The 24341-nt window shown below is 39.1% G+C and overlaps 1 protein-coding gene across 5 annotated transcripts in view; it reads right to left on the bottom strand.

Moving 5' to 3' along the window:
* gstcd (glutathione S-transferase, C-terminal domain containing) overlaps positions 1-24341 on the bottom strand; it is a 169980-nt gene that overhangs the window by 42941 nt on the left and 102698 nt on the right. For all 5 annotated transcript variants that reach the window (XM_049481333.1, XM_049481332.1, XM_049481331.1 and 2 more), the window contains exons 6-8: positions 17951-18066; positions 16214-16258; positions 14431-14559 (exon numbers count right to left, since the gene is read on the bottom strand). In XM_049481333.1, the coding sequence (XP_049337290.1) occupies positions 14431-14559; positions 16214-16258; positions 17951-18066 (290 nt within the window). The remainder of the gene's footprint in view (positions 1-14430; positions 14560-16213; positions 16259-17950; positions 18067-24341) is intronic.

The following is a 24341-nucleotide window of genomic DNA, read 5'->3' on the forward strand; positions in this document are numbered from 1 at the left end:
ATGAAGGTGGGCTATTCATCAAAGGTAAGTACTTTTTATCAGGTTTTACTCCATTAAATGTAGGTCTGAGTCACGTTTTTAAATCTTTAGTATGTGTGAGTCTGAAAGTACTCCCAAAATTCTGTTACGAAAGTCAGGATTCAGTCTTAAGGCCCTGAAATTTAAGTCTGAGTCAAGTTTTTAGTCTTTAGTGTGTAAGAAAAAGAGTTTAGTCTCATCTCAATCTCATTTCTGTCAGTGATGGTCCATTCTTGAGTCTCTGGTGTAAGAGTCTGGAGTCTGGACGGAGTCTTGAGTCTGTACTGTTTGAGTCTTTAAATCTCTGTTGTGTCCAGATTCCTGGGTGTTGGATTCCTGTAGAGTCTCTGGGGAACAAGTAGTACAAGTTTTAACTATGTGATGTAAACAGTGGTTTTAATAAACTACTTGTGCATTTTTAAATGTCTAAATGCCTCGTTTTGAATGTCAAGGCTCTCCAGATTCTACAAATAAAAAAAGTGTGGAGCTACTTTGAGCCCGAATAATGGTGGAAAAAGCGATTTATCAGCAGGGACCTGTTTAGGCAAAGTTCACAAAATACTGGATGTCAGAAAGCTGCAGGAGAGCGGAGGTGGGATATTTAACAAAGGTAATACTTTTAATAATGCTTTAATACACCCAAAGTCAATATCACACCAAAATTTTCCTTTAACTAGATCAGTGAGGCAAAAAAAACATTCCCAATGCTGGTCAGTAGATAAGCCCTGACTACCAGGTCTTGCTGGTCAGTCGTCTTGAATATCTAGCTTGGTGATGTTGGTCTAGCTGGTCTTCAATGTTTGTCATGCTGTTTAACAAGCTTGGTCTAGCTGGTTGACCAATGGGTGATGCAGGCCCTGCTCTTTAACCATCTTGTTCTTGCTGGTCAACAAGCTTGGTCATGGTGATCATGCATGTTAACCAGTTTGAAATCCTGTGGATGCTGGTGAACAAGCCTGGTTTAGGGGGTCATACTGGTTAACAAGCTTCGTCATACAAGTCAACAAACTTGGTGATGCTAGTAATGCTGTTCAAGCAGCTTGGCTATACTTGTTACCTAGCAGGTATGGTACCTAAGGTGGTGATCATGCTGGTAGACCAGCTTAACCAGCTTTATGAGCCTAAACTGGCTTTAAAATTAACCACAAAAGAAAAGAAATGTGATCCTAAACTTCTGACTGCCTATTTGCTCTCAACACTCTCAGTTCCTCGCTAAAAAGAGCAGCCACACTTCTCCCCCACACCTGAACCAGCAGTGTCCAGAACTGGAGCTGGAGCTCATGTCACACTCTAAATATAGACGCCACTGAGAAAGGAATTAGCATGTTAGCGAGAGCGGCCAAAACTGCACGCACTAGCTTTATCTCAGAGAAAGTTCAAGTCCTGTGAAACACTCCCACACAGGAGAATAAAGAAAAGCAGACTGGACCTTCTCTAAACAGCAAAGGTGAACATATAAACAGGGCTTTGAATAAGATCATTGAGAGGTTCTTTATGAAGAGCTTTTCACAATCTGAACAAAAAACTGTAAGCATAAGGAATCTTCATGACTTTCATCTTCACCATCAAAGCAGAAGAGCAGTGGCACAGTAAAGTGGTTTGAAGACCGTCTTGCACTGCCAGGTATAATAATGCAGAATCCTACAGTCCTAAAGATGCAGAGCTTTTTATTTTTGAATAAAAGTAAACAGTATTTCATGGTCGTTCGTTTCTTTGCTCACCAATCCTATTCAATCCATACTAAACATTAATATTTGTATTTTCATTAAGTCCTATCTAATGCCACCCACCACTCACAGCATTTGAAATCGATGATGATGATGATGATGATGATGAAAGAAAATTATGCTTGTTCTTACAGCCTACAACACAGAGGCCAAGCAGCTAATCATAATATATGACCTACAAGTTTACCAAAGGTAGCCCAGAGGGAAATCACTTCACACTGATGGTGAGTACCAGAAAATAGGGGACAGACTAAAAATAGGCCTTTCATTAAGGCCTACCTAACTCCACCCACCACTCACAAACGTGAAGACTACTAGCATGTGCTTTTCAATGTCATGGAAAACACCATAGCGTCTTTTTAAACTATTGCAAAAACACAAGATGCCTGGACACCTGAACACGCTTGCAGGAGACCACTAATGCTACATTAACACAGCATTTAAATGTTTAGACTGAATTCAAACCAAACTCACTATTTATAAGTTGGTTCAACTCAAACATCTTGGTTTGAATGCATATGTGCCCACAAATGAACTTAAGTTAACTCAAAATAGAGTAATGTTTAGAAATATCTAGGGGTGTGATGAGACACTCATCTTGCGAGAAGAAACACGATACTGGGTTCACGAGAACAATATGAGACTTTAAAAACTTTAAAAATAAAAAATGACTTGAAAAATAAAGTTTTATTTGACAAAAATCATAGAACGCAAACTCAACAGATTGGTTTGTCTCACAAATTGAGTCTATGAAAAACATATATATATATATATTTTCTTGGTTCTATATAGCGCAAGCAATACGTGCAAACCACAACCAGTCATATTAAATGTTTATGTTGTTTTTTTTTCTCCTGAGTCTCAAGTAACTTAATTATGTATAACCATAATCAGTTATATTAAGACTATGCTTGAAGTGCAAACAGAGACAGAAATCCTTTTTTTTCAAATACAGTACAGAGCTAAGGGATTAGTACACCTGCCTATGAAACAGTCATGTTCTTTTACAATAATATCAGCATGTCAATAATTTCTGGAAGCAAGTGAGACCTGTGGCAACTAACTATGTCTCCTGCAGTTTAAAAAACATGTTCACTTGGGACAGAGTGTTTTAGAATTGTTCTTGTATTAGCCACAGTGCACGGCACGATTTTCTTACAGTATTTACATATGATTTGTGTCTTATTGGTCACTCTGTTCCTGAATATTGTTTTTACCGTGAAGCCAAAATGCTGAAGCATCTTCTATGTGAATACCCACATTTTTCTCTTCTGCTGAGAGCTGCTCTTATTGCTCAGGACCGCACCACTCACAGCCTTAGCTACTGTGTTGCCAGATCCCTCTTAAAAAGTCCATACTAAACAGTTTTTTTTTTCTTCCGGCGAGACAGGTTCAAGCGTAATGAGAAATATCGCCACATTTTAATCTTGTGAGATCTTGTGCCATGAGATCTAGTCACACATCAAGAAATATCCAGTTTTATTTAAAAGAAAGCTTAATTAATTTGAGTTTAAACAACTGATCAAACATCGATTTAAGATCTGATTTATCGTATTTGGTGAACATTTAAAAACTGTGTACTGGCTGTTAACACAATGAATACCTGACACATTGTGTAAAATCAGGACATCTAAAAACAACTTATATCCTCTTGAGACCCTGCGTCCTCATATGTGGACATTACATTTCTGCCTCTCTGCAGCATGATTTTTTTTTTTTTACCTAATGTGGACCCTTTGGCCTTATATGGACAAACAGCCCAACCATCTAGTGGTCACCTGACAACATTACTCTCAATAGATTGAAAACAAGATGGCGGGAAACCCAGTCAAAAGTTTCTTCTTTTATGCTTGTAAAATGTTATGTTTAAAATATGTTTACTTACTTGGTGTAGAAAGCAAACATTTTTTGAACTAATTGGTTCAGTCTGATCCCAAATGGCAAGAATAATTGTGGTAATAATAAAATGGTAATGTTACATGCCACAAGGGCATGTATATCTTTTTTGTGTTTTGTTTTCTTTCTATTTTGTTTTCTTCTTTCTCCTCTACTCCTATCCTGCACTGTCCAGAGTTCTGCCAGCCAATGGGAGACATGCTGAAGATCAGCTGACCAGATCCACCAATGGGAGGAGTGGCTCACCAGGAAGGGGTGGTGCTTACTGTTTAAATACCTCCACGTGTGGACTAATGGAGGAGGCTTTGTGTTTGTGAGAGGCTTAATGGTACTATGTAGTTTTTAATACTGAGTTGGTTAGGTAGAGAAGTTGTTTTTCTTTATTTCTTTCCTTTGGCACCATCCATGGTCCACCCAGAAGGTTGGTTTTTGAGATTTAACTTCTTTAAACAAATCTGTACTGTTACACATCAACTGGTATGTTTTAAGTACTGCTGATTTGTAAACCTTTTTCTGAGTAAAAACCTCAAAGGAACTGAACTTGTAGGTCTCCTCACTTCAATTTAACAACACACACTCATAATGTTACTGCCTAACTTGTACCTCTCATACCCCAGCCACCATCTTACAAGGGGCTCGTAACAGTAAAATAAACTACTGTCCCCATATGAGGACTTCCTGTACAAATACATATAAAAAGTTTATTCTTTATATTTGTTAGGTCCAACTAATCCCCAATAGATAGGAGAAAATAAAAAAAAACACAAAAAGTTTAGGTCTCAGGAGGATATCACACACAATCCAATATAATTCAAGCCAAATTGATGCAGGTCCTCAACAGTAATGCCAGTCACACTCCACCACATGTGGGACTGATCTATGCGTGTACAGCAGAGCTAGAGCTGTAAACGCTATTTATTCTGCGTTCCCAAAAGAGGCTAGCAAATCCAAAACGCAAAAAGCACAGGTAAGAGCTCCGGCGCGAGCGTGCTAAAGCTTTATTAATCTGCCCGTGTGTGGGTAGCAGGCAATACAGGCCAAGCTAAAGAACACCACTCACCTCCACAGCATGCAGAGCCCCACACTGCTTGGACAGAAGGCCAAGTGGAGCAGGTCTTCATGGAGAGCAGGCTAAAACATCTCATTACAGCAATGAATAAACAAAATGCAGCCTGAAGCCATTCAATTACTGCGAAAAACACATCAACAGCAAAGCCCCCGGTGCCACGGCGAGGGCCACTTGAATAAGAGCCCTTTACATAACTTCATCAGAAGAGCTGCAGTCTAAAAGAGAAATGTGCCGTTCCATCTAGAGATGGGCTACACGGCCAATCATCTGCTTTGTGTTTCAGGAACAGGATGTCTCGGTTTTAAATAACATTTAAAAAAAAAGAAAGAAAAGGAAGCTTGGAACTGAACTAGTATTGAAGTTCACTTTAAGGACAACAAAAATGGATTACCGTATTATAAGGCACTATAACGTGCACCAGATTATAAGGCACACTATTAATAAATGTCTATTTTCATTCGCATCGGATTATCAAGTGACACTAGTAAGGAACAGGGGTGTTGTCATGTTTACCTACGAATTCAGCAGGTCTCATCACTGGGTGGTGGTGGTAATTTGAGTAAAGCGAAGCTAAGTAACTTCCTTTTAAAGACAAATTAGCACTGGATGTTAATCTACACAGATTATTTTTTTGGGTAAGTAAAGCATTTCCGGTTATTTACAGTAAGCTTAGATTCCCAAATTTCTCCAGCACTAAGGCTGGAGCATTAGCATTAACGACAAACCGCTAGCCATGTAGTTTTTTTTTTTAACATGATAAACTTGCAGGCTACAGGCCGATAATACTCACCTCCTAATAGCTAAAGAGCTAGCGAGGTTATTGGGTAATGTTAATGCTGCTCCAGCAGTGCTAGCCAGAGTTAGCAGTAGACTACATGCTGATAATACTCACCTCTGAACAGCTAAAGAGCGCTTACCGCTTAGCGCGGTTAGCAGGTAATGCTAATAGGCCTGTCACGATAAGAATTTTTGTGGACGATATATTGTCGCAAAAATTATTGCGATACGCGATATTTTCGTAATTTTAAGACTATTAAATGCCACTGAAATAATGATAACATAATAGCATAAAAAAGCAATTATACACATTTTTTAAAGACAACAACATTTTAATGAGTCATTTATTATAATTAGTTTGGGAATGATATACTTATTTTTTTTATTTCTTCACCGACTTTAGTCCACACTGTGTGTTTATGGAGTTACAGTTATTGAAGCATGACTGGCTAAAATAAACACAATAGACGATATCACGATTATCAAAAATTATTGAGGTCATGTTAATTTATTGTCATTATTAATTTATTGCCGGGGTTAGCAACAGGCTACAGGCCGATAATACTCTCTTCTGAATGGCTAAAGAGGTAGTGCTTAGCGCCGTTAGCAGGTAGTGCTAATACTGCTACAGCAGTGCTAGCCAGAGTTAGAAGCAGGCTACAGGCTGATAATACTCACCTCTGAACGTCAAAAGAGCTAGCGCTAGTGCTAGAGCTAGCTAGAGGCTAATGCTAATGTAACTCCAGCCTTAGTGCTGGAGATCTTAACTGAAACTCCTTTATAATGCTGCACTTCAGCAGAGTGACTTTACTGCTCCTTAATACCTGATTGGTAGAATTCATACATAAGGCGCACTGATGATTTTTGAAAATGAAAGGATTTTAAGTGTGCATTATAATGCAAAAAAATTATAGTATCATAGTATCTCTGTTTTAAGAAATGCAAGGCAAAAATGAATTCAGTGAAGAATGCAAATGGCTGTTTAATTAAATATCAACACTTTTATTCATTAATTAATGTCATAAAAGGGCAATGTGCACAGACTGGAGGCAAAACAAGTCAAAACAAGTCAAAGAGCAATCTATAAATGTTTTATTCAGGCAGACCAGACAAATCTATACTCGTACACCACCTCCAGAACTCCAGAGGTAAACTGATCATGAAGTGTTACCTCAGGGAAGGGCTTGGGACCTCCCACACCTATAGTTAGAGTGATGCCTGTTAGAGTAGCTTCACTAAAAGGCCAGGCTTAAATTTTCCAAGAAATATAGAGACAAGCCTTTGGACTGATTATGGACTGATTAGACAAAAATGTACCTTTTTCCAATGTGATGGAAAGCCTACAATTTTGAGGGAAAAAAAAAGGATCTGCTCATGATCCTAAACATACCAGCTCATCTGTGAAACACAGTGGAAGTAGTATCATGATTTGGGCTTGCATGTCTGATTCTGGGATGGGTTCATTAATCTTCATTGATGTATAATGTGATGTATAATTCTGAATTAAAAGAAGAGAAGAGATCCTTAATTATGCAGCAAGATCATGACCTGAACCCTACTGCTTGGAAAGCAGATTGTAAGCAGAGGATTTGCAGCATAATATTTAATATAAGTTTTATTCAGTATAAGCTATTTTTGTTATCTACATTTATCTGTTTCAATACGTTTGGGCTCATAAAAATTGATGGTTCAGACAGGATGTGCTGCATCTTCTGAACTGTGTATCAGATCCAGATAAAAATACACTTTTTTAAAATGTCAAACCCAAATGATTGCAGTCTACAGCAGAAATAAAGGGGAACATTTCGATGTTCCAATAATTTTGGAGGGGACTGTATGTGGGAGAAGTGTAGTCTGTTAGGATGGAGCATACTTCCCAAACTGCAGCTAACAAGTTATGTAATTTCAGTTCAGCTGCAGCTGCAATGGTGAAAGCTTAATGAAAATTGTCCCTTTAGGTGGATATAATGGCTTTTCAGGCCTTCGTGACACAAAAGCAGACATATAGTACAGACCAAATGTTTGGACACATCTTTTTTATCTACTTAAAAAAAATATATATATATATATTCTAGTTTCTTCAAAATAGCCACCCTTTGCTCTGATTACTGCTTTGCACACTCTTGGCATCATTCTCTCAATGAGCTTCAAGAGGGGATCACCTGAAATGGTTTTAACAGTCTTGAAGGAGTTCCCAGAGGTGTTTATTAGCACTTGTTGCCCCTTTGCCTTCTTCACTCTTTGCTCCAGCTCACCCCAAACCATCTGGATTGGGTTCAGGTCCAGTGACTGTGGAGGTCAGCTCATTTTTTGTTAAGTACAAAAAACTCCACGTGTTCATTCAAAGGCATTGAATGAGAAGGTGTGTCCAAACTTTTGGCCTGTACTGTATTAGATTTGCCTCTAACTCCAGAGATGTAATTTTCCATTTTTCACATTTGCTGTCTAAAATCACTGCTGAATAATCTCCACAAAAAAAAACAAACAAAAATTAAAAAAACACTGTAGCAGTAAAATTTTTATTAACACTAAATCTCAAAGTAATCAAGGCTCCTAAACAACCTCATGAACTTTTTTTTAATCTTATAAAAAGATGGAACATGAGAAAGATTTCTGTGTAAAAAGGTCATTTTAGACAAACTCATCCCTCAGTATTTCGTACAGAACTAATAAGGATAATGCACTCTGCAGAAACTCTCTTTAAAAAAGCTTAAGAGGTCCAGAATTCCATCAGAATCTAATTAAGTCTCAGCCTAATTCAAGTGCACATTCACTGCGCGAGCAATAACCTTGGCTTCGGTATAGGTTAACTGAACCCTAAAGCACAACATTATGATAAGAAACCTCGAGAGCACCGAGCACAGCTTTCCCTTTATGAAGAGAGAATCTATTCATTTCTTTCATAACAGAGTTTGTAGGGGAGGAGGGGTGGAGAGAAATCCCCACCTTTAAAAACAACACATTCAAAAGGTGCAATTAGCGAGAACACTTCTTAATCTGGAGATAATTATGCTCTTCTGGGTGATAGCGTGGTGGGAGTGCTAACAGAGCTGTGCTTTAGGACTCAGTGGGACTCAGACAATAGCAGTTTAGTTCAGTTTAGTCGACTGGAGAAGAAATGGCAGTTACTCAGTGCTGCGTGAAGCCTGGCAAACAAAAGCAGCACTTAACTATATGTTCAGGCTTTTGTAATGGAAATGTAATGAACTGACATGAAACAGAGACTTAAGAAAATGAGTCATTTAATGCCCAGTAAGTTCTGATTAAGACTTTTTATATTATGCCTTTACATATGAGAACTTGCTCATTTTTATGTAGCTACTCCAGAGTAGATATATAATAACAGCAGACACTCTACCTTATGTTATGCATCAGACTCCATTTCCAAGACTCCATTTCCCAGCATTCACCCACACTGGACTTTCCTCACTCCACTGAGCATGTGATCCCTACGCTGTTCCCGCTCTCCGAGCTACTGATTATTTCTACCTGTTCTCCAAAGCCATGTGTACTGAGAATGTGTCATACAGTCCCCTCCGAAAGTATTGGAACAGTGCAGCCAATTCATTTATTTCTGCTGTAGACAAACATGTGGGTTTGATATTAAAAGATGAATAACACACAAAAGCTAAGAGAAGATGGAAAATCAGAGTCATTGCACAAGCATTGGCCATGGCCAAAGTCCTGAAGAAGAAAGTCGTCACTGGTGTACTAAGTAACTGATGCTGTAAAGGTAGACCAGGAAAAACTACAACAATTGATGCACATTGATGATGACTGCTGTAAAGAAAACATCTATGACATCTGCAAGAGCCTTCAGAGAGCAGAAGTGAAGGTGTATCAATCTTCTGTTCACAGAAAACTTAAAGAAAAATACAGTGGATTTACTGAAAGGCCAGTCTATGGACTGACTCTAGACAGATGAGACAAAGCTTAATTCTTTACCAATGTAATGGAAAGAACATTCATAATCATGATCCTAAACACACCAGATCATCTGTAAAACACAGTGGAGGTAGTGTCATGGTTTAAGCTTGCATGGCTTCTTCTGGGCGGGCTCATAAATCTTTATTGAGGTACAATGAACTCTAGTTGAAGTCTACAGAAATATTTTGTCTTTCAATAAAAAAAAAAGCAACCAATGGCCAGTAAGTTCTGATTAAGAGTTGATTTTGCATTATAATATATATATATATATATATATATATATATATATATATATATATATATATATATATATACCGTATTTTTCGGGCTATAAGGCGCACTTAAAATACTTATTTTTTCCCAAAAATCGTCATTGCGCCTTATAATGCAGTGCGCCTTGTGTATGGATTTTGCTTGTGTTTACTGACCTCGATTTTATGTGGTACACGGCGCTCTGTTGTGCAGAATTCCTCACCCACGCCAGAAAAAGATACCCCTCTTGGGCTAGCGCGCGGTTACCTTTGACTGCCGTACTGCCTCTCGGCTGTGGCTCAGGGTAGCTAGTTTCCACTGTAGCTCCGTGGCCAGAACAAGGTGCCGGTAAACTTTCCTTTCCACCCGTTCTGGGGTAATAGCACAAACTGTTTCTTTTTAGCGCCCACTTCTAAGTAAAGTTAACCTCTTAACACGCGCTGGCCCACCGGCGGGCCAGAAATATTTAATATTTCATAACTGGCTGTGTTTCTGAATAGTTATGAACAGTTACAGGTTCAATATAGACATCCAATATACCATTTTAAAGCTTAGAATCTCTGCTTTTGAGCTATTTTGCCTATTTAGCGGAATATCCTTTCAGAAAATAAACATTTAGGGTGAAATATGCCTTGGTTATGATTTTAATAATTCATAACTCTCATATTTGCGTTTATCGTTCGTCCATATTTCATCGAATGCGGTCAATGTCATACACCATTCGAACCGTCTGGCTCTCCGGATTCCAGAACTGTGCTTTTACTGTAGGATGTATGTTTCATGAATTAGAGCTGCGTCAGAGCGCATGTTTCCAGTAATAAAAGGCTCTCCTTTTGTCCTGGGGTAACCTCCGGTCACTGCCGCCACCCCCCGAACACACACCCGCGCTCAGCCACAGGTCCTACCTTCAAAACGCGTCCAGACTAAAGAGAATCCATCAATCCAGTCTCCTGTAATCCACAGTTATATCCAAACAGCGCTGGAAATCACTTCATCCAGAAATGAAACTTATCCAATCTTTATCTCTGTTTTAAAACCGTTTTATTCACCGAATTCAGCACAACACGCTATTATAGTCAGAAGCCTCGCGGAGTAATGCGGTACTTGCTGTGCTTCAACATAATATTATGGTCTGTCGGAGCGTTGCGGCTACCGTTGTCAGGAGCGTCGCGGAGTAATACGTACTTGCTGTGCTTCAACATAATATTATGGTCTGTCGGAGCGTTGCGGCTACCGTTGTCAGGAGCGTCGCGGAGTAATACGTACTTGCTGTGCTTGTTGATTTATTGCTCAGAGATGTTGTTATTTTTCACAGATATTGTGAAGGATTTATTGCTCAGAGTTATTGTTACTGATATAAATAAAGTTTCATTTAGTGCGCCTTATAATCCAGTGCGCCTTGTGTATGGACTAACACTAAAAATAGACCGTTCACTCATCGTGCGCCTTATAATACGGTGCGCCTTATAGTCCGAAAAATACGGTATATATATATATATATATATATATATATGAATGTGCTCATTTTTATTTAGCTACTCCCGAGTAGACAATAATAGCAGACACTCTACTTTATGTTATGTGTCAGCCCTCATGCTGTCAGCCTGCCTGCTTCTGACACTTAAGACTACATTTCCCAGCATTCACACTCACCGGACTTACCTCACACCACTGAGCATGTGACGCTACACCGCTCCTACTCTCCGAGCTACTGATTGTTTCTACTTGTTGTACCCTGTATAAACACCCCTCAGTTAGCTTTGCTATGATCTTTGCTTCCCTCACACCACTGAGCATGTGACGCTACACCGCTCCTACTCTCCGAGCCACTGATTGTTTCTACTTGTTCTACCGTGTACAAATACCCCTCGGTTAGCTTTGCTATGATCTTTGCTAAGTATTGAATCCCTGGCCTGTGTGACATTACGTGAGTCAACTGATATTATAGAATTAGTATAACACTGTCAGACCTTGTTTAATGTATGATAGTACATTCTTCCATGAGCAATAAAGGCCAGTGTTCAGCCACACTCACATGATAGCACCTCATAACATATACATTTGTTGGCGTTCTCAAGTCCCTTGACACCTGACTCCTAGTCTCTTAACCACCATCATACAGACTGACATTGTTTTAACTGATTTTTTTTTTAGTTTTTGTTTTTTATATCTTTGTTTTTAGTCTTATTTATTTTTTGGTACGTTTAGCAGTTTTCTAGTTATTGCTTATTTATATTTTCTTGTTTTATGTTAAGTTGCATTTACTCATTTGTATTACCTTTAATTTTCTTACGATTCCTACTCTTTTTTTTTTTATAAATTTATTTCTAATTTTTCCCATTTTCTCCCCAATTTACATGGCCAACTACTCACCCCACTCATTAGGACTCCCCCTATCACTAGCAATGCCCCAACACACCAGGAGGGTGAAGACTAACACATTCTTCCTCTGATACATGTGAAGTCAGATATCACTTCTTTTCGAGCTGCTGCTGATTGCTGAGCAACACCACAGCGCGCTTGGAGGAAAGCACAGCGACTCGGTTCCGATACATCAGCTCACAGACGCTCTGTGCTGCAGACATCACCATAGGAGTGATGTGGGGAGAGAGTGCCATCTACCCACCCGGAGGGAGCAGGGCCAATTTTGCTCCCTCTGAGTGCCGGCAGCTTGATGGCAAAGCTGCATGAGCTGGAGTTCAAACCTGCGACCTCCCGCTCATAGTGGCAGCACTTTAGACCGCTGGACCACTCGGCGCCCTTACGTTTCCTACTCTTAAACTCTTATTTTTTCACTCTTGCAATATCTTATATACAGTTGAGGACGATATTATTAGCCCCCCTATGAAATTTTAAGTCTCCTCAAGATTCTGGCAAGATCCTTTTTAGCAGAGCAAGGCAGTTCTAACAGAGCATTTCTGAACATACAATTTTTCATTAGAAGGACCAAAATATTTATATTTGTGCACCAAAATATTATTATGTAAGAATAAGCTAAAATGACCAGGGACATTATTATTAGCCCCCTTTAAGAAATTAACATTTATTAAGTCATCACACAAGCCATTTTTGTGCAGTGATGTGCTTTACCTTCTCAGGTGATGTGCATAAAGGTGATCAGGTGAAACAGATGACTGCACTCAATTAAGTTAAGTTAATTAACTCATTTAAGTTAAAACATGGTATAAAAGCCTCATTATGGAGCTGGCAGTTGAGGAAACAACATGCCAAAAACAAAGGAAATCAGTTTGGACCTGAGAAAAAGAATTACTGATGCACACAAAGCAGGAGAGGGATAAACACAGAAATCCAAGCGTTTCCAAGTGTCAAGAACTGGAGTGAGAGGCATCATTCAGAGATTCAAAGACAGCAACACAGTGCAGAACAAGCCTGGCAGAGGTAGAAAGAGAAAGATTTCAGAGAGACTGGAAATAATACTAGTGAGAAATGTGTCTAGAGACCCCAGATTAACTTCCAAGGCACTGGCAAATGACTTGGCCACATCAGGAATCATAGTCTCTAAGAAGACCATCACTAGAGCTCTGCACAGGAATGACCTGCGAGCGTGCAGACCAAGAAAAACTCCACTTTTGAGGAAGAGGCACCTTCAAGCAAGACTTAAGTATGCTCGGGACAACCTGGAGAAAAAATATTCATACTGGAAGCGTGTCTTATGGTCTGATGAGACTAAACTAGAGCTCTTTGGCCACAGGGACACTGCTTATGTTTGGAGAAAAAAAGGACAGGCATTCAACCCAAAGAACACCATCCCCACAGTGAAGCATGGTGGTGGGAGTATTATGCTACGGGGATGCTTCAGTGCATCTGGAACTGGAAATCTTGTCAAGGTGGATGGAATCATGAATAAAGAAAAATATGTGACTATTTTGAAAGAGAACCTTAAGCAGTCAGCTGTGAAACTGGGTCTGAGACGTCATTTCATTTTCCAACATGACAATGATCCTAAACACACATCCCTCCTGGTGAAGAACTATCTCCAGATGAAGTGAATGTCATTGAATGGCCTGCACAAAGCCCTGACTTAAATCCAATAGAAAATCTGTGGGGTGACCTAAAGAAAAATGTCCATGCAAGACAACCATTGAATCTAGAGGAACTTGAGAGATTTGCCAAAGAAGAATGGGCCAGGATTCCTCAAATGAAGTGTGAGAGACTTGTTGTAAACTACAACAAACGTCTGCAGGAAGTAATCCAGCAAAAAGGATACACAATTAACTATTAGGATGTGGGGGGCTAATAATTTTGACCCTGATAGTTTTTGTGTTTTGTGTAATATCTTCATTTCTGAGTGGAATACAATATAGTGTAAGCATCCAAAATAAAACTACGATGTCTAAAAAAGCTGTGTTTAGTTTATTTTGCTCTGGTTAATATCACTTGGAAAATCCTTAGAAAACAAGGACTATTTTGTAAGGGGGCTAATAATATCGTCCTCAACTGTATCTTATTAAAATGCTGGGTCTTTTTTCTTTAACAATCCATATTCTATATATTGGCTCGGCTTGTTGTAAATGAAGGCCACCCTCAATGTATTCTGAATTTAAATATAAGTGGATGGATTAATTGATTAACATTTCATGATCAAATGACATACTGCTGTCCCACGACTTTTCTCATTTCAGTACATATGCTAATTTTAAAACATTCTAACATGTTATAACACATTCATAAAACATTAATAAGCTTGTCGTTTAAGCTTATTGTTGTAAGCCGGACAGTGAGGTCTGGTTTGGAGGTACTCACCCCTATTTGGAAAGCTCCTGTGAAGTAGTCGAGGTTGGCCTGGATGAAGCCGATGTTTTTAAGCCCCAGCTGTGAACTTCTTTCTTTGGCTCTCAACAGAGACTCTTCCTTGTTTTCGATAAGGATGACCTGAAGGGTTTAAAACACTGTCAATATTCTGTGCAGACGCCTGCTGCACCTGCTGCAACTGCACTGAAACCTTCAAGTTTTAAGCCTAGAAAACTAAGAAAAGTGACATCTGAAATATTGAGTTAATACAGTGATGAACAGCTCCAAATCAAAATTTAGATTTTGAGCACTTTGAAGTAAAGAAGTAGGTCTTTTGAAAGAGAAAATGCTTCAAATAATCAAACAAATCAACTGATCCGGACCATAGAAACAAACTAGAGATGTGAAAATGCCCTTGGAGTAAACCTTGATATACCATATTGTTACACCATGTTTGTATGAAATTTAAACAACTTCTCTGAGGACAAAAAAGGTATACTGATATTAGGGGTGGGCGATATGGCTTTAAAATAATATCACGATATTTCAGGGTATTTTTGCGATAACGATATACTTGGCGATATAGGGAAACTAAAATAATTAATTAATTTCAGGAATATAGAATAAGAGTATAACAGTATAATCATAATGTGGCAAAATAAATAATATAGCATAAAATAATAGAATGCAGCAAATAATATTGCAGAATATTTAGTGCATGCATATAAACTGCAAACTAAAACAATTATACAATAAATACACCTAAAGCTTCACAGTAAATAATAGACTACTTTTAAGATAGAACAGCCCTGTTATCACGATATGGATTTTTAATATCGCGATATTTCTGTGTCACAATATATTGTATACAATATAATATTGCCCACCCCTAATTGATATTAACCCAAAAACAGCATCCTAGAACTGACTCCTGCAGTAATCTGGAGTAGGTTTTAAGTTAGGGCGTTTTCACACCAGCACTATTTGGTCCGGTTAAAACGAACTCTGGTCCGATTGTAACTTTAGTGTGGTTTGATTGAGCAGGTGTGAAAACAGTGATCGCTCGGGTGCAGATCAAAAGAACTGGATCGAGACCACCTAGAGGAGCCGGTCCCAAACGAACTCTGAAGCGGTTGAGAACGTAATCCGGTCTCGGTCTGACCCAGCTATTAAATATAGTCTATTTATTTGAGCTAAATTGCTGATAATGTGCAGTTTAATCTGATATATTAGCCAGATAATGCTAATTAACACAGCTATGAACAAACGCTGTGTTCATGCACATGCGGTCTGTGCTACGTTCACTGCTCACAGCCGCGTGACTCTGTTTACTATGTTTAAATATGCGCTGCATGTCCAAACACTGTTTGAAAGCACAGTGTTTCAGCGTTCAGTGTTAAAGCACAGATATTTGCGCTGGAACACAGAATCTTCTCAATATATTAATTTTTTCTGTATATTTATATTTAGTCCCATGCCAGACAGCTCTGACCAATCAGAGGACACAGCTTGCTCGCGTGGTTTATTGGTGCGCAATTTGGGGCGTTTAGGTTTGTGCCTGTGTAAAACCAGACCGAACAGAGGGACAAAAAATGCTCCAAATAAACAAACTCATTAACTGATTCAGACCAGAGAAACAAACTACAGGTGTGAAACCCCCCCCTTTAGACGACTAAAACCTGTCAAATAACTGAAACACCAGGGAAGAACCGATCTGGTGTTTTTATTTCCCTCCGTCTCGCTCAGGTAAAACCTGCCGTGTCTGACTGAAGGAAGAAAAGGATTCTGGGCTTACCTGACACTCAGGAAGTCTGTGCGCCATAACAATCCCAACATGACCCTGAACACAAACATACAAAAAGAAGAAAAAGTCTCAAGACACGGCGCTCAAAGAGCCCATCAGATCAAAGCCTGGCCATCAGAGCCGGCTCGGCCCGTTACAATATTGACCCGTGAGCGGCTCTGTGTGCGCTGTGAACTCCAAACATGAAAGCCTGCTTCCAGGCTGTGTCTGTGCACAGCATAACAACAGCACCATCACACCATTTCTCATCAACAAAGAGAACCAGGATTGCCTAACTTACACACACAAACACACACAAAATATATATAAATATATAAACATAAACCCAAACACACACTTAAAAAAAAAAGACAGAACAAAAAAGAGAAGCTAAAAGATCAAAATTCTGATTTATTGCCAAATTAACTGGTTGATATTTACTGTTTGTCTTTCTGTTTTATTACACACAAAATAATCTATTTAAAGTATTTATTTATTTTATTGCTTACAGTATTTTTTTTTATTATTTTGTATATTATATAAGCCCAACTGGTATAGTTTGCAGTGTAGGCAGGAGCCAAGTCTGCTGGAAAATGAAATCCACATCTCCATAAAGCTCATCAGCTCAGTCCAAATTAAGCACAACATCTATCAGGATATTACACATCATGATATTCTAATCATTGACTAACTTCTATAGGTCACTCCACTGCACAGCAATATACTAGTGCTTCTCCAAAAATTAGAATATCGTTGAAAAGTTACTTTATTTCAGTAATTCAATTCAAAATGTGAAATATAATATATATATATATTATATTATTATATTATATGTGTGTGTATATATATATATATATATATATATATATATATTGTGGCAGGCCCCTGGGGTTAGGGGCGTGACCACTGTGACCCGGAAGGAGGAAGCACACAGAGAACACAGACACGGGGAGTAAATGAACTCAAAACGTACCTTTATTCGCTTTTAACGCCCTCCACCACACCCAAAATAACTTAAATAAACATAGCTCGCCCAATGGGGCTCTAGAGTCCGTAGAAATTAACTTTCTTTTTACTTTTAAAGGTCCGTGCAGCCTCAGTCTTCAGCTCCCCAGTCAAAGTCCTCCCTTGAGTGAGCTGAGGCTGAGTTTTTATACCTGTAGGTATATATTTTTATAGGGCTGTGCGCTCTGACGTGGGGCGGACCCCCAACTCCCCCGCCTCCTCACGCCACAATATATATATGTATATATATTATGTATATATATATATATATATATATATATATGTATATATATTATGGAGATATATTAAACACAGAGTGATCTATTATGAGCTTCCTTCTGCTGACAACTTTTATAGATACGGATTTCATTTTCAAACAGGACTTGGCACACTGCCCACACTGCCAAAAATGCCAAGTGGTCTTATATAATATTCTAATGTTAAAAATAGATTTTTGGGTTTTCATTGGCTGTTAGCCATAATCATCAACAATAAACAAAATAAACGCTTAAAATAGATCAGTCTGTGTGTAATACATCTATAATATATATATATATATATGTCACACTTTGAACTGAATTACTGAAATAAAAAAGTAACTTTTCAATGACATTCTAATTTAGTTAAGTGCAGACATACAACCACACACACAACATATACAACCACACACAGAAAAACAGATGTACACACACACACACACACACACACACACACACACACACACACACACACACACAAACTTACCCCACCACTGCAGAAGTCCACTATAGTGTGTCCTGGGCGTGCCTGTTCTGTCACCATTGCGACAAGATTGTTTAGTTGCTGCCGTTTACGCAGAGCACGAGTGTCTGACATCTTACCTGCGGAGAAAAGACACAAATGAGCTCATCACTGAAGAAAACTCGAGTGTTACTCTCTCTATTAAACTATTTCAATTAGGCCTACCAAAACGCACATACAGCATTTACTGTGAAAACAGTTTGGCATGCAGCAACAGCAGAGACATCATTTGTCCAGCGCTTTAGTAATGAGCGAGAGTAATATATCAGGTTAAACTGCACCTGAACAGCCGATTAGCTCAAACAGGAGTATAATTGCTATTTGGGTCGGATCGAGACTGTGTCACATTCTCACCACAAACAAACTGCTCACGAGTTCCTTTGAAACTGGACCGAGACCACTTCCTCTCACCTGCCGAAACAGTGCAGACCAACCAGAATCCAGCCCAAAGAGTGCTGATGCAAGAACGTCCTTTTCCTCACTGCCTATTTTATATACGAGCTAAACTCATCATTAGGGATGGGCAAATAAAATCCTAAAATTTTTCACGTTACTGTTGTGTTAACAATATTCTTGGCGATATGACAAAATGTTGAAATATGTTTTATTAAGTTTGAGAATACACTACTGCAACACAATACATGTTAAAGCTTTATTTCGTCAAAATATAACAGTTTCAAACATTACATACAGACAAAAAAAATAATCCAAACTGTTTGCTGTTTTGTAAACAACAGTAAATAACAGTAAGAGACCAAGAGACTACTACACTACACCACACTAGCTGAGCTGAATTCAGAGAGTAAAAAGACAGAAATTCATTTCAGATCAGCCCAAATCCTCACAGCTCTGATAAATTATGGTTTTTATTATATTTTCCTATATTACCCTCATATTGCACACAGCACTCATTTTATCCCAAGCACACTGACTCTTGACCATTTACAAAGACCAATAAATGGTCTACACACATGGAGAAAAATAACAGTCAAGGTTATACACATCTTCAGTATATGTGACATAACCCTCCCTCCGCCAAGCCGCAGTCTCCAGCCTAAAAAAAGAGGCCGGATTGTTCACTAGCACTAAGACGGTGTAGTAAAGTCTAACATTCACACTACAATTTCCTAACTCTCTCAAATCACCTGTCAGAGGAAATAAGAGGAGCTTCACATCATAATCATCCTGTTTTTCCTCTGAGTCACACATCCCAGCACTTCTGCTGTTTGAAGAGTGTGTTCTCACGCTGCTGAACAGCCCCGCATATAGAATTTAAAGCCCAGGCGTGTCTTCCCGCGCCGACGTGCTGTTTCCACACAAACAGCGTAAAATAACAACACCGTGAGTGTAGCAGCTGGTACTGAGACACGCAAAACAGCAGCAAAACAGAGGAACCATCAGTTCAGTTTCTGAATCACTTTCTCTGATTTTGCCACTTAAAGGTTTATGTTTGAATAAAATGAACATTGTTGTTTTACTCTATAAATTACCAACTTTATTTCTCCCGAATTCCAATTAAGAATATTGTCATTTAGAGCATTTATTTGCAGAAAATGAGAAATGGCTGAAATATCAAAAAAGATGCAGAGCTTTCAGACCTCAAATAATGCAAAGAAAACAAGTTCATATTCATAAAGTTTTAAGAGTTCAGAAATCAATATTTGGTGGAATAATCCTGGTTTTTAATCACAGTTTTCATGCATCTTGGCATGTTCTCCTCCACCAGTCTTGCACACTGCTTTTGGATAACTTTATGCCGCTCTTGGTGCAAAAAGTCAAGCAGTTCAGCTTGGTTTGATGGCTTGTGATCACCCATCTTCCTCTTGATTATATTCTAGAGGTTTTCAATTTGATAAAATCAAAGAAACTCATCATTTTTAAGTGGTCTCTTATTTTGTTTTTTTCCAGAGCTGTATATAAAGTACCAGTCAAAAGTCTGGACACACATTCTTATTCAATGCTTTTATTTTTATTTTTTCCCCTACATAAACTTAAAATTGTTAAAAAAAAAAAAAAAACATTTAGAAGCTCTCATCTGAGGTGCTGTTAACTTGCGGTTTCTGGGGCTGGTAACTCTGATCCTGTGCAACAGAGATAACTCTTGGTCTTCCTTTCCAAGAGCAGTGCTGAGGAGAGCCAGTTTCATCGTTATAATGTTTGTGATCATCTTCGCATCTGCATTTGAAAATACTTTTAAAGTTCTTAATTTTTCAGATTGACTGATTTTTTTTTTTTAAGTAAATGTTCTTTACTTAGTTGAGAAGTTCTCCACCAAGCCTAGTCGTATTTTATCTTTTATCCAGACTAGAGGCTCCAACAGGGTACTACATCCTCGTTTCAATTGTACAGTTTCCCCCAATACACTTATTCTTATTCCATTCCAACATCAACTTCTTGGCTCGTTATTTCTTTGGTCAATGGGTGTGTATCTAAATTAAATGATTTAATTACGCCACTGCCCACTGATTGTGAATGAATGCTGAAATATTTAGGTATTTCTCTTCTACCCAACAATATCAGCCTCTGCTGCTTTAAAAGAATGTACTGCCAGTGGGGTTTAGTCTGAAAATAGGTTTTATTCCTGAGGCAATTTGAAACCTGCATAATTTCAGGCTAATTACACTGCTTAATTACCACCCTATTGTTCTAGTCTAATGCTCAACACCGCTGCTCCAGAGCTCTATATAAAGCCCACCTATTCTAGATGCTAGAACAGGAATAAGCGTGTGGTGGGCCGGGCCGGCCCCGCTCGTCACACCTGTGAATCCGAGGTGTTGAATCTGCTCGGTGTGATTGGTCTGTGAACGCAGTGTCTGAATGTAATGAAGTCAGCTAAAAGCTACGAGCCTGCTGCTGCTGATGAAAGCGATGAAATTGTTCGGAATTAACGCAAATTCCCCACTTCACCCGACAGCGCGAGAGCTCCAGCCGAGCGTGACTCAGACGGGGTGGTTTATCTGTAAATGCTGGCTGTCTCCAGTGGCCGTTTTCGGCTGGAACTGAGAAAATGAGGCAGGTCTCCACCCACTCAGATACAAAATCCTCAGTTTTCCACTCCACACACCTCCAAACAGCACCATCAGGCCTCAGACATCTCCTCCAATCTGTCATACAACTTTATCCTTCCCTCATTTCTCTCTCTTTCCTCTCCATCTCTTTTTTTCTGTCTCTCTCTTCCAGTCTTTGACTCCTTTCTGCTATAGTTACCAGACAAAGTAAGCAAAACCTGGATAGTAAGTGAATTACTTGGATTTTTGCATTGATTACTAATAAAATGAGGTCTAAATGTTAGCTGACTCATTACTTTAAACACACATAATCTAGGCCTCCTATTATCTTTAAGGTAAATTTGACCCCATTCAATGCTTTATATATATATATATATAATTTTCTCAGAATTTAGCAAAGACAATTATTCCACCCATTGAGCTGCTACTCAGCTGTATCCCCCAATCATTAGTGATGCCACAAGACCAGAAGGGTTTTGGAACATGATAGTGAGATAGAGGAGAATGTGTCTGAGACAGGATGATGTTAAGGCGGATCCTGATTAAGAGGAATCCTCCTCTAATGAGAATGAGCCCCTAGTTTTGACCCTCCTTTTGTCTCTCTTTCCATCTCTCTATTTCTGTCCCTCTCCCTGTTTCTCTCTATGCCTCTCTCCGTCTCTCCATCCCTCTTTTTCCATCTCTCTCTCTTACTCTATCCATCTCTCTTCCCGTTTCTCTCTTCGCCTCTCTCCGTCTCACTCTGTCTATATTTCTCCATCCCTCTCTTTCCATCTCTCTCTTTCTGAATCTCTCTCTCTCTCTCTTTCTCTCTCTCTCTCCCTGTTTCTCTCTTCACAACTCTGTCTCCCTCTTTCCATCTCTCTATTTCTGAATCTCTCTCTGTCCCTCTCTCTATCTCTATCTCTCTCCCTGTTTCTATCTTTACATCTCTATATCTGTCTCCCTCTTTCCTTCTCTCTCTCTCTCTCTCTCTCCATCTCTCTTTCCATTTCTCTCTCCGTCCTTCTCTATCTCTCTCCCTGTTTCTCTCTTTACCTCTATCTGTCTCCATCTTTCCTTCTCTCTTTCCATCTCTCTTTGTTCCTCTCTGTCCATCTCTCTCTCTGTCTCCCTCTCTCTCCCTCTCTCTCTCTACCTGTTTCTTTCTTTACCTCTCTCTATGTGTCTCCCTCTTTCCTTCTCTCTCTCCATCTATTTACATCTCTCTCTTTCTCAATCTCTTTTTGACCCTCTCTTTCTATCTCTCTTTGTCTCTCTCTATATATCTCTTTCTCCCCTGTTTCTCTCTTTTCCACTCTCTCTCTCTCTCTCTCTTTCTGTCCTTATCCATCCCTCTCTTTCCAGCCATCTCTTTCTCCCTCTTCCTCTCTGCGTCTCTCTCTCTCTCTCTCTCTCCCCATCTCTCTCTGTTGGAGTGTGTGACTCAGGGGAAGTAGACGTATGGTTTACTGGAAGAGTGTGTCAGTGGAGTTCAGTTTTATGACAGTCTCTAACCTGAGGAGTAATGGATGGATGCTCCTGTTATTTTTACTTTTTGATCTTCAGGTGTGTGCCAGCCAACCCCCACCCCTCCTCTCATACCCCCCCATCTCCCCCCTCCTTTCTTCGCTCTCTCTTCATCACACTTCACGCCATCTTTAGTCAGAACGCGAGGTCGAAAGCTGCTCAGTGCTAATTGGCTGCTATTTTCCTGCAGGTACTGAATTAGCATTCGCCTGGGATTGCTTCTGTTCATTAATATCTTACTAAGAAAAGTCTTAAGCAAAGTCCACACGAAAACTCAACATCAGATTCATGAGCTGGTTAAAAATTGCAGACCTCTTCACAGTTGAGATGGCACCTAAGTAAACAAAATAGTTTTTTTTTTTTTTTTTTTTTTACTTCTTCTAAAAAAAACATTTTCTTTCAAGACAAACAAATGCTGGATGTTAATCAACACCGCGATTAGCAGCAGCGCGAGCAGTAAATGCCGCCCGATAGAGCGTTTTGGTAACTCAGGACACTATCAACTAGCGGTTAGTGCCACGTAGCTTGTTTTAAAACACTAAACACACAGACTACTGTCTGATATACTCGCCTCTGAACAGTGAAAGAGTAAAGGGCTTAGCATGGTTAGCGGCTAATGCTAATGCTGCTGCACCCAGCCTTACTGCTGGAGAAACTTCACTGAAAACTCACCCTTATAACACTGCACTTCAGCAGAGTGGCTTTACTGCTTCTTAATACCTGACTGGTTGAATTCATACATAATGTGCTCCAGATTATAAAGTGCACTCACGATTTTTAGGGTTAAAAAAAATAATAATAAAAACACTTTAGGTGACTTATAGTGCTTTTTCTAATGACAATTTCCTTTAATATACTAGTGTTTTATACATTGTAGTTAACTTAGTTAAGCGGTAAAAGTTGTGACGTTTCTAACTGTGATTTTCAGGTGTTAAATTCTGTACTGTCCTGACATCCCGATAATCTACTGATCAGGACATTCTGTTCATTTCACTTTATTTTCTTTCCATTTGAGCTGTTCAGGGAGAGATTAGGTGTCTCTGAGCCGCTTAAGAACATTCTATTTCGAGCAGAAGCAGCCTTTTCTGGACATCTCTCCTTCTCTCGCTCCCTCTCTCTTTCTCTCTTTCTATTTTTTTTGAAAGAGTGGCAGCATTCCTGTTAAAACACTCATCTCTTTCTCAGTCCAGCAAACCTCTTCACTGTACTGTTTATTGCCTGCAGCCAAACCACAGTTTCTTCTTTTCCTTTACCAACATTACTACAAATTAATGCTTTTAATGGTGGTAAAGTATTTATGAGCACTATGTAGTGCACTTAAGTTTGCTTTGGAAAGCAGCTTTTGTGTTTGCTGTAGAAGAAACATGAAGGAAACCATGGATACACATAAATTGATTTTTGCACCATTTTGTTATCAGCAAATCATATATCCACTAAAGCAGGAGTCTGAAATTAAGTTTTTCAAGCCATTACATGGCGGGCCACAAAAAAAAAATCTGTTTTGGAAAATGAAATGTAATAGGATGGAGTGCTGCAGACTAGTAGCTCTCCAGCCCAGAGGGTTGTTGAACCCAATTGCAGAACAGTTGAATTCAAATCAGGTAAACCCAAGAAAAAAGAAGAAAAAATAAATAAACAAAGGGTCGCGGTCCAGTACACTACCGCTGCCCCGGTTAGTGAATAGGGACAAGGCCGGCAAAAAAAAAACGCCCTTATAAGCAGATAGGGAGCTCAAGAATGGGACGGGAAAACAAGAAGAGGCGGAAACTAAGCAAGACAGAGAATTGAATCCACTGAGACAACTTGAATCCACAAGTCAACTTGAATCCACCAAGTCC

The sequence above is a fragment of the Astyanax mexicanus genome, chromosome 7 (assembly GCF_023375975.1).
Source record: "Astyanax mexicanus isolate ESR-SI-001 chromosome 7, AstMex3_surface, whole genome shotgun sequence".
NCBI classification, from domain to species: Eukaryota; Metazoa; Chordata; class Actinopteri; order Characiformes; family Acestrorhamphidae; genus Astyanax; species Astyanax mexicanus.